Here is a 15,896-nt window from a genome sequence, read left to right as displayed (position 1 = left end):
TATGGATCAACTTTCCATTTAATATTTTCATTTTATCTTTGTATATTTACGTACAAATAATACTAAAAAAATTGATTTTTTCATCGTAAATTTTGTTCATGTATTGCAAATTCATTAATTTGTATTAGAATATTTCATTTATATTCTGAATTTATAAACCAATTGTACGTTCTTATTTTCATGGCGAAATGTTTGAAAATGATTTTAAAATATGATTTCAATATTATGTAAACCATACAATGGTTCAATATATTTTTATACTAGAATAAAATAATACTAATAATAATACTACTACTACTACTAATAATAATAATAATATGTATCTAACATATATTAATTGTTCTTATCAATTAATAAAACATAAACTATGATCTCATTATAATTTACTCGTTTACTTTTAGGGGCCGTTTGGTAGCTATGTTTCGCCTAGATAAGAGATTAATCTGGGTTTATTTGTGTGTTTGGTAGTTATGTTACCAAACATAGTAGCCCGTGTTTTATTTCCGGCCCGCACAAAGCCCACTGAAAATCTTATGTTTTAGTCATATTTGTAACTACCCAAAATCCTATGTTATTTATCATGGAAGCCTAGTTAAGTTAGCAAAATACAATTTTACCCATCAAAATTTCTAACCCTTCAATTTTACTTAGTTGTTGTATTGAAGGACGTCATTTTCCTATTAAATCATATTAAGAATTTTGTTGGTGTCAATTTGTTGTTCTAATTATATTACTTTGTTATTTTATTTACATTATATTATATTATAATATTCTCATTATATTACTTTATATTCTCGTTATATTACTTTACATTAAATCGTATTATATTCTCATTATATTACTTTATTTACATTATATTATATTATACTTATAATTACGTAATACTTGAAGGCAATTGCTTTTGTTTTGAACATAAATATACGATGTTGTTCAATCCACAAACGCTTTAAACTTCAAAAAAATTGAACATATAAAATTTGGTACTTGATAAAATATTTTCATATAGAATTTGTCCAAAATAATAATTGATTATTCATAAAATTTGTCCAAAATTATTAATGCTCACAAAAATAGAATACCAAAATAAATATAAGTTTTTTGATATAAAGATGCTAATTTTTATAAGGAGTTTAGCTTGAAAAGATGTTAATTTTAAACAAAACGATTTTATAGGAATAATTAGGGTAAAATGATGATAGTTTAGTAATTAACTTAAACTAATGAGGATAATTTTGACAATCATAATTTTAATCCTTACTTGTGACTTATTGTACCAAACACTACAATAAGATAACTCACAATTATCTTAATCTACCAAACACCCAATATATGTAAATTAACTAATCGAAACTATGATTACTATCATAATGGTATCATGTCTAGTCGAAACATGACATAGCTACCAAACGTGCCCTTAGAATATTAAAAACCTCATGTCGACAAAGGCCCAAAATTGATAGACTCATCGTTTTAAATATTTATAAGCCCATTGCCCTAAACCCTAAACCCTTTCGTTTTGTATAAAACCCCCAAATTTCTCTAGACATAAACCCTAAACCCTAATTCAATTCCTCCACCGCCATGACAGAAGCTCAGCTCCACTCCTCCGAGAAACCGAAAAAGAAGAAGAATACTGAAGAAAATGACGGCCAAATCGAAACAACCGATTTTCTGATCAAGCCGCAGAGCTTCACCCCGGCTGTCGACACCTCTCAATGGCCGATTCTCCTCAAAAACTACGACAAGCTCAATGTCCGCACCGGCCACTACACGCCGCTCCCGTGCGGCTACTCGCCGCTGAAGCGGCCGCTGGCGGAGTACATCAAGTACGGCATCATGAACCTCGACAAGCCGTCGAATCCGTCGTCGCACGAGGTCGTGGCGTGGATCAAGCGCATTTTACGGGTCGAGAAAACCGGGCATTCCGGCACGCTCGACCCGAAAGTCACCGGTAACCTAATTGTGTGCATCGACCGCGCCACTCGGCTGGTTAAATCGCAGCAGGGTGCTGGGAAGGAATACGTCTGCGTTGCTCGCCTCCACTCCAAGGTTCCAGAAGTTTCTAAAGTGGCTCGGGCGCTGGAGACGCTGACCGGAGCTGTTTTTCAGCGGCCACCGCTGATCTCTGCTGTGAAAAGGCAGCTTCGAATCCGGACGATCTACGAGAGCAAGCTGCTTGAGTACGATGCTGACCGGCATTTGGTTGTTTTCTGGATCTCCTGTGAGGCTGGGACGTATGTGAGGACAATGTGCGTGCATTTGGGGCTATTACTCGGCGTTGGATCGCATATGCAGGTTATTTTATAAACAATTCAAAATTCGATTTCATATTCGTGACTCGTTAGTCTTCGAATTGATATTCTCAGTTATCCGTATTCACCAATGTCGAATTGATTGCTGCAGTTTATTATATGTAGGAATACTAAGCAAAAAAATATGAGTATTTGAATTTGAATCATAAATATTCTAATACTAATGAATATGGTAGTAATTCTGCATTGTATTTGAACTGAATCGATAATTGAATTCTGATTCTATTTGAATAACAAGTTTATATTTACATTATAATAATTGAATATTATAAGCTTGCATTTTTATTAAAATACAAATGTACGTGTAGGAGCTTCGTAGGGTTAGGTCAGGGATAATGGGGGAGAAGGACAATATGGTAACTATGCATGACGTGATGGATGCACAGTGGATGTATGATAATTTCAGAGACGAGAGCTACCTGAGGAGGGTGATTATGCCGTTGGAGAAGATTTTGACCAGCTACAAGAGGCTTGTGGTGAAGGATTCAGCTGTGAATGCCATTTGTTATGGTGCGAAGCTTATGATTCCAGGGTTATTGCGGTTTGAAAATGATGTTGAGGTTGGAGAGGAAGTGGTGCTGATGACAACAAAAGGGGAGGCGATAGCTTTGGGGATTGCAGAGATGACTACTGCGGTGATGGCTACATGTGATCATGGGACGGTGGCGAAAATCAAGAGGGTGGTGATGGATAGGGATACTTATCCAAGGAAATGGGGTTTGGGGCCGAAGGCTTCGATGAAGAAGAAGCTGATTGCAGAGGGGAAGCTGGATAAGCATGGTAAAGTGATTGGGACTGCTGCACCTAGTGAGTGGGCCAGGAATGTCGTGCTGCCTGCTGGGGGTGATTCCGTGGTTGCTGGTGAGGCAGCTACGCCTTCTAAAGCAGAGGAGGGTGCCGTGTTGGAGGAGAAGAAGGAGAAGAAAAGTAAGAAGAAGAAGGATGAAGAAGGAGGTGAAGGTGAGGGTGAGAAAGGACATAAGAGGAAGGTGGATGCTGTTGGTGGGAGTCCGGTAGTTGAGGGTGTTGTTAAGAAAAAGAAGAAGGTTGAAGCAGAAGATGATGCAAATGTGGAGGTCGAGACTAAAGAAAAGAAGAAGAAGAAAAAGAAGAAAGAGGGTGGTGAGGTAGAGACAGAAGCTCCGGCCTCAGATGAGGAGAAGTCAGAGAAGAAGAAAAAGAAGAAAAAAGATAAGACTGATGAAAATGGTGGATCTGTTGCAGCTGCTGGGGATGATGATGATGATAGTAAAAGTGAGAAGAAGAAAAAGAAGAAAAAGAAGCACAAAGATGGTGAGGAAAAAGAGTAAGGCTTGGAGTTTGCCTTATTTGCTCTCCTCTAAATATCTAGAGTGTTTAGAATTTGAGCTTCATTCTGGATCAATCTTTGTGTAACTTTTATGAGTACTATGTTTGCCAAAGGTGTTGTACTACTTTAATATCTGCTCTGTTTTGAATCGCAAGTTCTGCACCAGTACTTTTTCCTACATATTCTCACATTTTGTGTAGAAGATGGTGGTTGTATTGAATTACTTGTTAGTGAATTAAAAGTGAAATGTAGTAATAATACACTTAATTCTTATTTGTTGTTTAAAACTTAATAGTATTATTTTTTGTAGAATTTGCTTTCAGAAACTGAGTTGAAACGTATAATAATAATGGAGAACAAATTTATTGCAATGGAATGTATTGTCTAGGAATCTAAATGGATGATCAGAACCAAAATAAATTCAGGAAAAGAAAACTCCACAACAAAGGAATCAAACGCAATAAACAAATTCAAATTCAGTGCCTCAACAGCGCGGCGGCTGATAGGAGAACCGACGCGGCAACGGCGGCGCTGGAGACCGACAATGAGAATGCATCTCCGGTGTCTGGAGAAGGCGCGGGAGCCTGAGCAGAAGCAGTGGCGGCGAATGCAGAGACCGCGACGGCGGCGTACGCTAGTATTGCTGCGGCCTTGTTGAAGCTAATTTGCGCCATAGGTGTAAGTTAGAAGAATTTGAGAGGCAGAAGATTGAATTAGAGAAGAGGATGGAGGAAAGGTATGAGGATTATAGAGATTATATAGAGGGAGATGATAGAGTGACAGTTGGTGACACAGAATAATACGCGGAAATGATTGAGGTGTCGGTGACGGCGACGGACACGTTGTGGGACTATTCCATGTGCTGCGCCGTTTTCTTTCTTCTTTTTTTCGCCGTCCACCTATCTGTTTTTCATACTGCCTTTTCATTACTCCTCCTCCAAAATAAGAGTCCTATTTTTTCATTTTAGCGAATAAGAATTTCAATTCAAAATAAGAGACCATATATTCTATCAAGTCACTTCACTCACATATAATAAAATTTATCTATATTAATGGGACTCATGGGTTGCATTAGTGTGCTAACTAATTTACAGTAATAATTAATAACTTTCAATTCTATGTATTAAAATTATCAACACAAAGACATAATTAGATCAATACAACATGTAAATTTAAATATCAACACAAAGACATGTTTATCAACACTATAAGATTGATGTCTTTGTGTTGATATTTTTAACATACTACAAAAGTGATGTTAGTTATTAGTTATTACTATAACTTAGTTAGTACTCTATATTAGATTACACACCTGGGACTCATAGTCCACTAACTTTCTTCCACCAACTTTTTTTAACATTTCTTAAAACTTCTGCTGGATAGAATTAGGACTCATATTCGCGGAAGGAGGCAGTATTTTCTTTAAAATTTTATACATAAACTAAATACTACTAGTAGTATTATTGTACTATTAGTTACCCACTCCGTTCTATAATAATGGAAGTATTTCATATTAGAAATTAAGATAAAATGTGTTAACTGAATTAAGTAAAAAAAAAAAATAATAAGAAAGAAAAAAGATAGAGAGATGAAAAAAGAGTAAAGTAAATGAAAAGAAATGTATTGACTTTTTACTCCACTACTATGGAAAGTACCAAAATTACAAAATAACTCAACTATTATACGACGTAGGGAGTACATAATAATGAATGCGATCACTTGAATTTGAGATCTTATAATAAAACATATAAAATACATTTAATATACTAACAAGAAAATTAATTATAAAATGAACATTGTTTAAAATAAAAAATTTTGTATGAGAAATGATAAATAAATTCTAAATGCGATTATTAATCTCTAAAATCACAAACTTTAATTTAATTTGTTATTTTCCATGAATTTAAAATTTGGATAAAAAAATCATCAACTTATTTTTAGTGAATTTTTCACGAGTTGGGAAATAAACCAATGCTACCAACTTTAAAGTTTATGAAAAACCTCAAATTTCGATCAAAGTTTATAATATTACCGATTAACTGAATTTAATGTAACTTTAATTAATATTTTCAGTAAAAGTTTGTAATATTACGGATTAACGGAATTTAATGTAATTGAAACTAACAATTTCTGCTTGTATGGCCTGATTTGGTAAAGTTAAGATAACTCTAGAATTAAATTATGCCAATAAAACTAAAATTATTTTAATTTTAGTAATAGTATATACTATCATTGTTTGGTTTATTAAATAAAATCAAGATAACAAATAATCACATGTGAAAGTCACAATTCATACACGCATGGATCTTACTAATATTGTTTAAAATATATTTTTCCCTGCCTTTTCATAATTTATCAAATTTACATTAAATTATTAATTTAATGTTTTCCTCAAAATTAGAGACGGCTAAATATACTGAAATGCTGCACTTACCATACCAAAAATATACCTACAAATATCGAATTTGCAGTATTCTGCAAGTTGCGGTATGGTATGATAACTTACCGATATATTTCGATACGGTAAAGGTACACCGCATATATAGTATATTTGCCAAAAATTTGGTATATACATTGTTTTTATAAAAATTGTTGAAAAGTTAAAATCGCTAACTCTAATTTCACATTTTAGTTCCTCTGCCCCCAACCCCCAAACACACTCACGCAGAAATGCAAATCCAGTCCACTGTGATTTGATTGTTGAAGTTTTGTTGATTTGAATTTTTTTGAATAAGATTTGATTGTGGTGTAGTGTTAATGTTTTGGACATTATTTAAATAGGTGATATTTTATTTTACATATTTGGTTATAAAATATGATTTTGTTTTTGGTATGAAACACAGGTATAACGGTATGTCATACCTTAAAGTATACCGTACTCGGTATGACATACATCATTTTAGTATACCGTAAAAGTGCGGTATACAAAAATATGGTATAATATACAACATAAACGGTATGGTAACGGTATCTGAAATTATCATACCGAATTTTCGGTATACTGCATTTATTAGGTTTGGTATACTGTAAAGCATGTTTCGAGCAAGTTTCGCTGCGAATTGAACCTTGCTTGTATACGAAAAACTTTGCAATCCACTTTTAACCCGATTCAGTATTATTCGAGAGTTTCGCACGAATAGAATCAGTATATTATTACATTGTGTTTGCTTGTGCATTTATAAGATGTTTTATAAACATTTAAATGTATAAGAAGCAAACAAAGTCTAGGTCTTTTGCTTAGCAGACCGGTTGTGGGCGTCGTCCACTTTGAGGTAACACGGTCAAATCTATGCAATGCTTTGCAAAAGAAAAAGAGGAATTTCACAACCTAGATAGACTTAGACTACCTATCGTAAAAGGTTGCAATGTCAGTCCGCATATTTCTAAACCTTACTGAAATAAAATGATATTGGTGTGGTATAGCACTTAACGGATCTAACAGCAAGACGTGTCTTTATGCTATCTACTGAAAGAGTAGGTCTTGATAAAATACTATTTCTTAATCCACATATGTTAGCATTGAGCATACGGTATTGATTATGCACTACTTTGACTTATCAAATGGTGCGGGTTTTTCGCAACCCAATAATCCCGATATATTGGGTAGTGGTGATTAATATCTAGCGGTGCTAGGATTGCTATTATGTTGAATCGTGCACGAGGTGAGTCTCGTTTGATAATGTCCTCAAGAGGAGCTCGAACAAGGTTTTATTATTCGGAAAACTGGCCAGTTGAAGTTTTATTACTCTATGAATAATAAATAAATGTTTCTTGCTAAGTCCACTCTTGGAATTAATAAGATATTAATTAATTAAGTCCATAGCAGACATTAATTAATTAATTGACATTTATATCTTAAGTGCGGGAAATAAATAATGGAAACAATGGAAACCCGATTACTTGTAATTTCAGATTTGGATGGGGAGTGCAATATTACTTATGTAGTGGTTGCTCGTAATATTCCAATATAAGCTTGTATTAAATTGTGGGTTCAATTTAATTAGTTAAAAGCTAATTGGGGGAGCCCATATCCAAAACCTTCCATAGATCCCTAACTGTGCCCAATATGAACTTAATATAAATAGGAGAATAAAGGAGAGACAGAAACACAATTATTATTAGATGAAACTTCCGTCCCCCTCTCTAATTAGTAGAGGAGCTCGAAAATTCTTCAGCTCTCCTCCGTGAGAATTTTGTGTCTTCTTTATTCGAGTCCTAGTATTTTGATGAGATCAGCCCACCCTGATATCGAGATACAGTTCGGGAACCAGAGAGAAGATCCGTGGTCTAGTATCGAAGATCATCACGTGGAGAAGGCGCGAGCAATCGACGATTCTTTGGAGAATCAAAATCGGTAACCCTAAACCGTAGAAATCATGTTTTAGGATTTATATTTTCTAAGCATGAATTATTTGCGTTCTAGCATGCAATTATCTGTTTTAACATGTGAATTGATTAATCGCATAATCGGTCAAATAGATCCGTGTCTGATTTATTTGTTTTGTACAAGTCTTCCGCTGTGCAAGGGGCACCAAACCCCAGCAGCATTGTGGTATACCGAAGGTAAGGTATAGGTATGACATTTTCTCATTCCGCAATTTGTCGTACGGTATGCGACTATGCGATATGCCATTCTCGATGCGGTATATAGTAACCGTGCCACCCCTACTCAAAATAGTGAGGAAATGCAACAAATTTTGAATAATTGAGAAAATACTTACATAATAGTGATAACATATCTTGTTTCCTCGTAACAAATGCAGAGCACGACGCTTTGCTGGGAAAGCAAAGGACATGCATCTCTCCATAAAGTGACGTATATCCCTTGTCAATTTGTCATGCTCTCTCCGTCGATAATTTAATGATTGATTTTGTCATTTTGGTATTCATAGAAAATCATCCTAACAATTATGATGATTAGATACTGTATACTACAAGATACTATAGTATGTGTTTATTTTGCATATGTGAAGGGGTCCATAAATAATTACTATGTGCCCCCACCTCATGTCCCGTTATCTCTACACGCATTGTAGGGGACCGTTGCTTTTTAAATTTCATAACTTTTCTCCCTCAATTTTTACTAATAATCCAATTCTCCTATGTACTAAATAGGTTAATTAATTGTCACATTACTCTAATTTTTGGAATATTTAATAGTTTAGCAGTAAATCCGAGTTAAAACGGTGTATTTCTGTAATGACAGATAGCGTGACATTAGATTTAACTTTATATTCTTTGAATGCAATCTTGTTGTTGACCAATTTGATAGTACTGATTTAGTGCTTTTGATTATAAACTAAATGAGGAATCCACAAACACGATCATAGTTAAATTGAAAATTACGAAAAACATGAAAAGAAGATAGAAAATTCAGCTTCATTAATAAGCAAAGATCACATTTTATTCCTCAGAAATGAATAAAATACAAAAGAATATATCAATAAAACCCAACCACAACAAATCGCTACTACTACTACTATGAATCATAAAAATGCACACATAAAAATACAGCAATTCAAGTTTCAGTGATTCAAATCACTCAATTCAATGCCTCAGCAGCGCCGCGGCGGAAAGGAGAACCGATGCGGCGACGGCAGCTCCGGAGATCGACAACGACAATGCATCTCCGGAGACGGACTCTGGAGCCGGTGCGGGAGCCTGAGCTGAAGCGGTGGCGGCGAATGCGGAGAGCGCGACGGCGGCGTACGCTAGCATTGCGGCGGCCTTGTTAAAGCTAATTTGCGCCATTGATGAGATTGAGCGGTGTAGAATAATTTAAGAATTTGAGCGTGAGAAGAGCTGTACTGGAATGCTTTGGGGGTTGTACACCAGAGATTATATAGAGGGTAGGGGTGGGTGGGTGACAGCTGGTGACAGTGAATCATATGCTAAAATGGTTTCTGTGTGGTTGCTAGTGTCGGCAACGGCGTCGTATCGGCTAGCCTGTAGCCTGTATATAATTATCTGGATTTACTCAAATTATCCAACGGTCTAAATATATATTCTTATTTCACATTAAAACTGAATTTTTGTAAAAAACCATAAATATATGGAGTAGTAAAAGAATCATTGTTGTTCTCCTATTTCCGATTAAGCCTCATTTTTACAACAAAACTTGTTCCAGTAATGTCGAATTTCAAACTTTGATCAAATGTTTTATCATATTTGGAGGAGATAATTATCTTTCCAACTATTAGGACAATTAATATCTTAAAATAGACCCCATATTTTTTCTTGAATCAATATTGATGTGACTAGCCTCCCAACTATATATTTATTTGGACAATGAAATAATAGCTAATTTGCTTAGAAAATTCACTAAGTCATACATGTCGCCCAAAAAAAGGAAAAACAAAACCCATTCACACTTTATAATAAAAAATTAAAATTAATTCTAAACATATGAACATTTTACAGTTTTGGTCCGCAACATAAAGTTAAGTACTCCTACAGTCCTACCTTCACATCTTGAACTTATGAAATTAATCCCTTTTAGATGGAGCAGTAAAATTTGACGGTCAAATAGATATAAGTCATTTACTGAATATATTAAAAAATGGTCATATTCTAATACTTATAGCATCCTAATCTAAAATCAAGACCAAATCTCTATCCTTAGATTTTAAAATGAGTGTGTGAAATTAAATCTTACGAATCTCAATAAATAGTAGACAAAATATCAACAAAAGGGTAATATCGTCATTATGTTATCATATGATAATTTTCGTAAATATTTTTTTATATCAACATAGTGTATTACAAATATCAACAAATATGCCATAAGAATATCAACACTAGTACAAGAAAATATCAATACATATTTATTGAGATTTTTACATGGTTTTATTGAGATTTTTTGATGTATTTGTTAATAAAAATCTGGTTATCAACATTTACGAAAATTAAAATAAAAAATATCAAATTTCATCATCCGAACGTCGTCGGAACATATGCAATTGAGATCTCGTTGGAATCCTTATAAAATTATCTTTAATTTGATATATTTTTTGTGAAAAAATAATTTAAATCGAAAAAGTTACGTAAATTTAAAGTTTTAAGATGATTTTAATGAGAGTGAATTGACATTATTACCCTTTAATTTTATTTATGAATTTTTTTAATTCAAAATATAATCCATGTATCATTATTTCAACCACTAGATCTTCTAACTAAAATTTAGTCTTAATTTAAGATTGCTAATTAGTTAGCAATTGATCACTCCTGTTAAAAAATAACTTCCGGTTGAAAGTTAGTTTTTACATCTCCGTCCAAAAAGACAAAAAACAGACTGATTTCATATTACGAATGTACAAAACATGATTATTTGAATCAAAATTATAAAACAACCATATATTTAGAACTAATTTTGAATTTTAGTTAAAAATAAAAATAGTTATATTAATATAAGAATTCCTAAGAGGTGACAATTATAAGTATGACATTTTTATTGAACTTGATACATTCAAAGAAAGGTAAAAAAAAGTAGCACATGTTTCCTGATAAAAAAACAACACCAATCTTTCAGGCAAAGTAATTACACATTCAAGCCCAGAAAAACACACACACACACACACACACACTTCTTCTAAATAATCAGAAGTCTCAAGTTCTTGATCATGTCCCTAACGCTTGAACAATCAAGACTCCTTTGGCAAATTCTGTGCATTCATTAGGCTCTTTGTAAGCCAGATTGCTGTTTCTCTGGAAGACACCATGTCTTCCCCGAACGGCTTGAGCACGCCCGATAGCTCATCGAACTTATCTTGTTTGAGCAGACGTGCGCACAGCTCAAGCAACGACTCCAAGGCATCGGCTCGTCGTGGCACAGCTGCCTCGGGATCGCCCTTACCTTCCTCTACTACTTCAGCTGCATCATCGCCCGGTGATGCTTTCCCTACTACGTGCTGTGTGCCTTCATTCTCATCTTCCTTCGTTTCGCTTGAGGGCTCCGCCTTGGTCTCATCAACGACGTTGGAGACCACAGCTTCTTCAGTTGATGGCGTGACGCCTTCATGACTAAAGGAAACCGTGTTGGATTCAGCTGTTTCGCTGCATATCTTGACTGCAGCGTCGTCTGCATTTGTGTCTGCTTCTGTCTTTACACTTTCACGAGCTTCGCCAACCTGTTGAGCAGCACAGCTGGGGGAATGCGTGTCTTGCTCGTGTGAACGAGCTTCGTTTGGTGGCATTTCCAGATCATCTCCGTTGCAAGCTGTGGTCTCACAGCTCGCATCTCCGCTCTTGGAGTCTTCACTGTCGTGGGAGATCTTCCCTGAATAGCTCGTGGGGTCGACTCTCTTTGTCTCGAGTTTGTATTCCACCAACTCGTCACCATCTGATAGTTTCGGATAAGGCATATCTGCATTCTCATCGAACAATGGGAGCAGCTCCCTTTGTTTCATCTTCAACTCTCTCCCCCTAGGCTCTTTCCTAGAACCGGACGAGCTTCTAGGCGAGGATTTCGCCGTTTTCTCATTGATCTTGCTTGGAGACGGGGACTTCACTGGAAGAAACACTGTTGACGGATTGTGACAGCGGAGGAGGAAGGGCTGCAAATGCGGGTGTCTAAGCAGCTCCGCAGCCTAAGACGAGCAAACACACAGAATTAGGATCGTGATGCTTTCAGCAACGAGAGCAACAACATCAAATGAGTATGAAATCACACCGTTGGCCGATGCTCCGGGCTCTTCCTCAGCATGCTCTTGATGATCTGCTTTCTGAGATGATAATTAACAAGAAACCAATGTCATTTACCCCGTTCCATTTCTTGATATTCGTGTCGACGAAATTTATATAATCGCAGTCGATGTGAAGGACTTACAGAGTGGAAGAGTAGATAATGGGAAGTGGAGAGATCAAAGATCTGTTTATCTTGTTTATAAGTCCAGCCATATCCTATTTCATTTTTAATATTAGCAACAACACATCATAGCAATAGTGAATAAAAATAGTTCACAGTGTTCTTCTTTTTTGGTAGTGATTTATGCAAATCAAGAATCAACTTACTGTAGCTTTGAATGCTTGGTGGTGTGCAGCAATCTCAAACATACAACAACCTATGAAAAACAGCAATTCGTCATTAACTAATTGAAACACAACTAGCTAAGATTGATTCGATCAAATTCATTACCTAGTGACCATATGTCTGATTTATAGCCATATGGGATGTCTGCAAGAAGCTCTGGGCACATATAATTCGGCGTTCCAACAACCTAGAGGGTCAAATACGTTAATCATCCACAAATTCAACGGCCAAGCAGTATGAGTAACTTTAGAATACATAACATCATCACCCTAATACATTACACAGGACTTTATCGTCTTCCTACTTCTCGATTCACTCGCACTATCGGTCAGCCAAATGAATCGAGCACAGCTCTTTCATAAACCCCGGTATGTAAGTACAGTTCAAAACTAGTATTCATAGGTAAAATCAAGAGGTTTTCATAATAAGCTGTATATCCATGTTTCATAAACAATACAAATGTCTAGTCTTGCAGAGTTATAAATACCGAAGAAGCAAGGCCTTCCTCCTCGTTGAGAAGTTTTGCTAGCCCAAAGTCACCTATAAGTCAAACAGCGAGCAAACATCAGCAACTGTAATCAGTTATGTGGAGTCCAAGTTTACTCTGCGAAACTTGCTTTCCCCTTCTTACCAACACGGATATCATTTTCCTTTGTCAGAAATATGTTTGACAGCTGAAAGAGAACAAACAACAACAGTCACATTACAAGGCCATACTAATATGCATCTTTGCTTTATGTTGAGCACAGAACTAACCTTGAGATCCCTATGAAGGACTCGATTGGAATGCAGGTAGTCGATAGCCAACAAAAGTTGGGTAAGCCACTTGCATATTTTCTGAAGCAAACAGAAAAATTCCAATACTTGAGATGAGTTTGCAAACAGAATTAAATTTCCTCAAGAATTTTGGCAAATTTAGTCACCTCCTCAGAGAAATATGATCCTCTTGCCCTCCTTATGATCCCATACCTGCATAAGTGGAAAGATGAATACAGGAAAGGAGAGAAATCAACATGACTCAAAGAAACAAAAACGATCAGTTCGTCCGCTCTACTCACATGTCTCCACCTTCACAGTAGTTGGTCAGAATGCAAATGTAACTTCCCTACACAAATACAAACAGGTATCTTCAGCATCAACTTCATGAAAGGCGGAGATAGCTTTCAATCAACATAAAAGGACACGAAACTACAATGTACCTTTTCCACCCAAGCATCCTTATATTCCACAATATATGGATGTTGTAATTTTGAGATTAAGTTCATCTGGAACGAAAGCAAGCAAACATCACAAAATATAGAGCAAGACTCACATGATATACATGCAAATTGAATCAATTCTAGGCAAAGATTATATCATGATAAAGAAAACAGAGAAATCAAGAACTAAGTTTTTCAGAAACCTCTTGGTGAGCCGTGCGCTTGAACTTCTCAGTCTGCTTCGAAATTCGAATCTTCTTTAGCACATACCTAATTAAGTGAGATTTATAAGTACAAGTTAGAACCTTACAATTTTCCTTTCGCTTACAATGCATTGTGTTTTTAATTCTTGAACACAAATGCGGTTCTGTTTTGTAATTTTGTGTCTTGCAAAAGAATTGCACTCACTAATAAATATGCTCTCTCTCACAGACAGATACTCAAGACACACACTAAGGACAAAATCAATGAATAAGAAGTCAAGAAAGTTGCATTCTAATTAGCCCAGATAAACATGCTCTTATCTCTCTCTCTCTCTCTATCTCAACACACACACACACACACACACGTACAGGGGCAAAATCAAGAACAACAAATCAAGAAAGATGTATCCTTTAATAGGTTCATGAGCCCAAGTAAACATGCCCTTCTCTCACTTTATCTATCTCCCTCTCATACACAAAATCAAGAACAACAAGTCAAGAAAGATGTACTGTCCTCTAATAGGTTCGTGAGCCCAAGTAAACATGCCCTTCTCTCACTTTACACAAAATCAAGAACAAGAAGTAAAAAATCTACATTATGCATGCAAAGCCATAAACGCAGCTGAAAACATAAAGTTCTTACTTCGTCTTCTCGGTCTTGTGGAGCACAAGAAAGGCAGCTCCAAAAGCACCTCTTCCAATCTGCTCGATGACTTCATAATCCTCCATTCTGGACTTGGAATCCCAGTTCTCCGGCTCCATCAACCCCTTCAAATCCGACATGGGTCAGTCCTTTTTCAGCTAAAGATTCAATCTTTAGCCAAAATCAATACATTAATGCACTCACCCTGCTTCAATTCGAGCTGGAAAATCGAGATTCCTCTGCAAAAAGGGACCCGAAATCGTGGGTAGTGTTTGCTCGCGGCAGCTTCAAGCTGAAGAGCCCTTCAAAAGATGAGTTCTTGAATTTAATTGGCAGTAATTATAGCAATGGGGGAAATGAAGGTGTAAAGTTACGTGATACAATTATGGCAACAAATATAGTGTGTGTGTCTGTGTGTGGGTTTGGTTAGAGAGAGAAGATGCAGCACAGGAGACAGCAATATTGATTATTGCAAAAACCCAGATTTATAAATATATTTATACTGAATTAAATAAGAAAGTATGGATTTTTAATAATAAATTTGGTTGATCAAGGTAGATAAATATTGGGAATTTATTGCTGTAGGCTCTGTAATTAAGACCTGCAGAAAAAAGTAACATGACTATAATGAAACGTTGAAACTTACATTTATTTTTACTTCATTTTTTTTTTTTAATAATTTTTGTGTGTGTGAGAGAGATGTGAGATGGGAAATGAATGATGGCCGATGGGTGCAGAAGAGCAAATTGGGAGGGCCAAGAAAGTTTGCTTGCATTTTACATAATGATGGAAAATTGATTATTTTATCCCACACTGTTAAAACTTAAAAGAATGGAATAAATCACTCAATTGAGAAGATGAAATACAGTTATTATGTCACCATCCCTACCTAAAGACATTCTCTCTCTAAATTTTTGGAAAATACCCAATTTTGTCTATTTTAAAAATGTATATTACCTATAATAAGAAAAACACTAGAGTTTCAATCAGATTCTTCATCCCAAAAAAAAGGTTTTATAAATCTTCTCACCACGTTGAAGTCTTTGTTTTATTTATTTTTTACATATTTCTTTGTTCTAATATGTTGTTCCCTTATGCCTATGTTTGTAGATTGTAGATACGAATCATGTATCTTTTTTTCCTAATAATATTTATATTACATGATTTATCGATTATATTATGATATGAGTCACCTTAAACGT

At 35.5% G+C, this 15,896-nt stretch overlaps 2 protein-coding genes across 2 annotated transcripts; one reads left to right on the top strand and one right to left on the bottom strand.

The window, feature by feature from the left end:
* Positions 1 to 1,549: 1,549 nt before the first annotated feature.
* Positions 1,550 to 3,799, top strand: LOC125187989 (H/ACA ribonucleoprotein complex subunit 4-like). Its single transcript, XM_048084693.1, has 2 exons — positions 1,550 to 2,295; positions 2,621 to 3,799. The coding sequence occupies exons 1-2, from the start codon at positions 1,582 to 1,584 to the stop codon at positions 3,620 to 3,622; spliced, it is 1,716 nt and encodes a 571-aa protein (XP_047940650.1). The 5' UTR covers positions 1,550 to 1,581; the 3' UTR covers positions 3,623 to 3,799.
* Positions 3,800 to 11,097: 7,298 nt separating this feature from the next.
* LOC125190113 (serine/threonine-protein kinase Nek6-like) lies at positions 11,098 to 15,165 on the bottom strand. The gene is made up of 14 exons (XM_048087313.1): positions 14,899 to 15,165; positions 14,695 to 14,819; positions 14,052 to 14,118; positions 13,849 to 13,914; positions 13,708 to 13,754; positions 13,573 to 13,618; positions 13,406 to 13,486; positions 13,281 to 13,323; positions 13,137 to 13,189; positions 12,755 to 12,836; positions 12,631 to 12,680; positions 12,446 to 12,519; positions 12,290 to 12,341; positions 11,098 to 12,206 (listed from the first exon to the last, which is right to left on the bottom strand). The coding sequence occupies exons 2-14, from the start codon at positions 14,811 to 14,813 to the stop codon at positions 11,262 to 11,264; spliced, it is 1,725 nt and encodes a 574-aa protein (XP_047943270.1). The 5' UTR covers positions 14,814 to 14,819; positions 14,899 to 15,165; the 3' UTR covers positions 11,098 to 11,261.
* Between the last annotated feature and the right edge of the window lie 731 nt (positions 15,166 to 15,896).

This window comes from Salvia hispanica, chromosome 5, assembly GCF_023119035.1.
Source record: "Salvia hispanica cultivar TCC Black 2014 chromosome 5, UniMelb_Shisp_WGS_1.0, whole genome shotgun sequence".
NCBI lineage: Eukaryota > Viridiplantae > Streptophyta > Magnoliopsida > Lamiales > Lamiaceae > Salvia > Salvia hispanica.
This window is presented reverse-complemented; position numbering and strand designations above follow the sequence as displayed.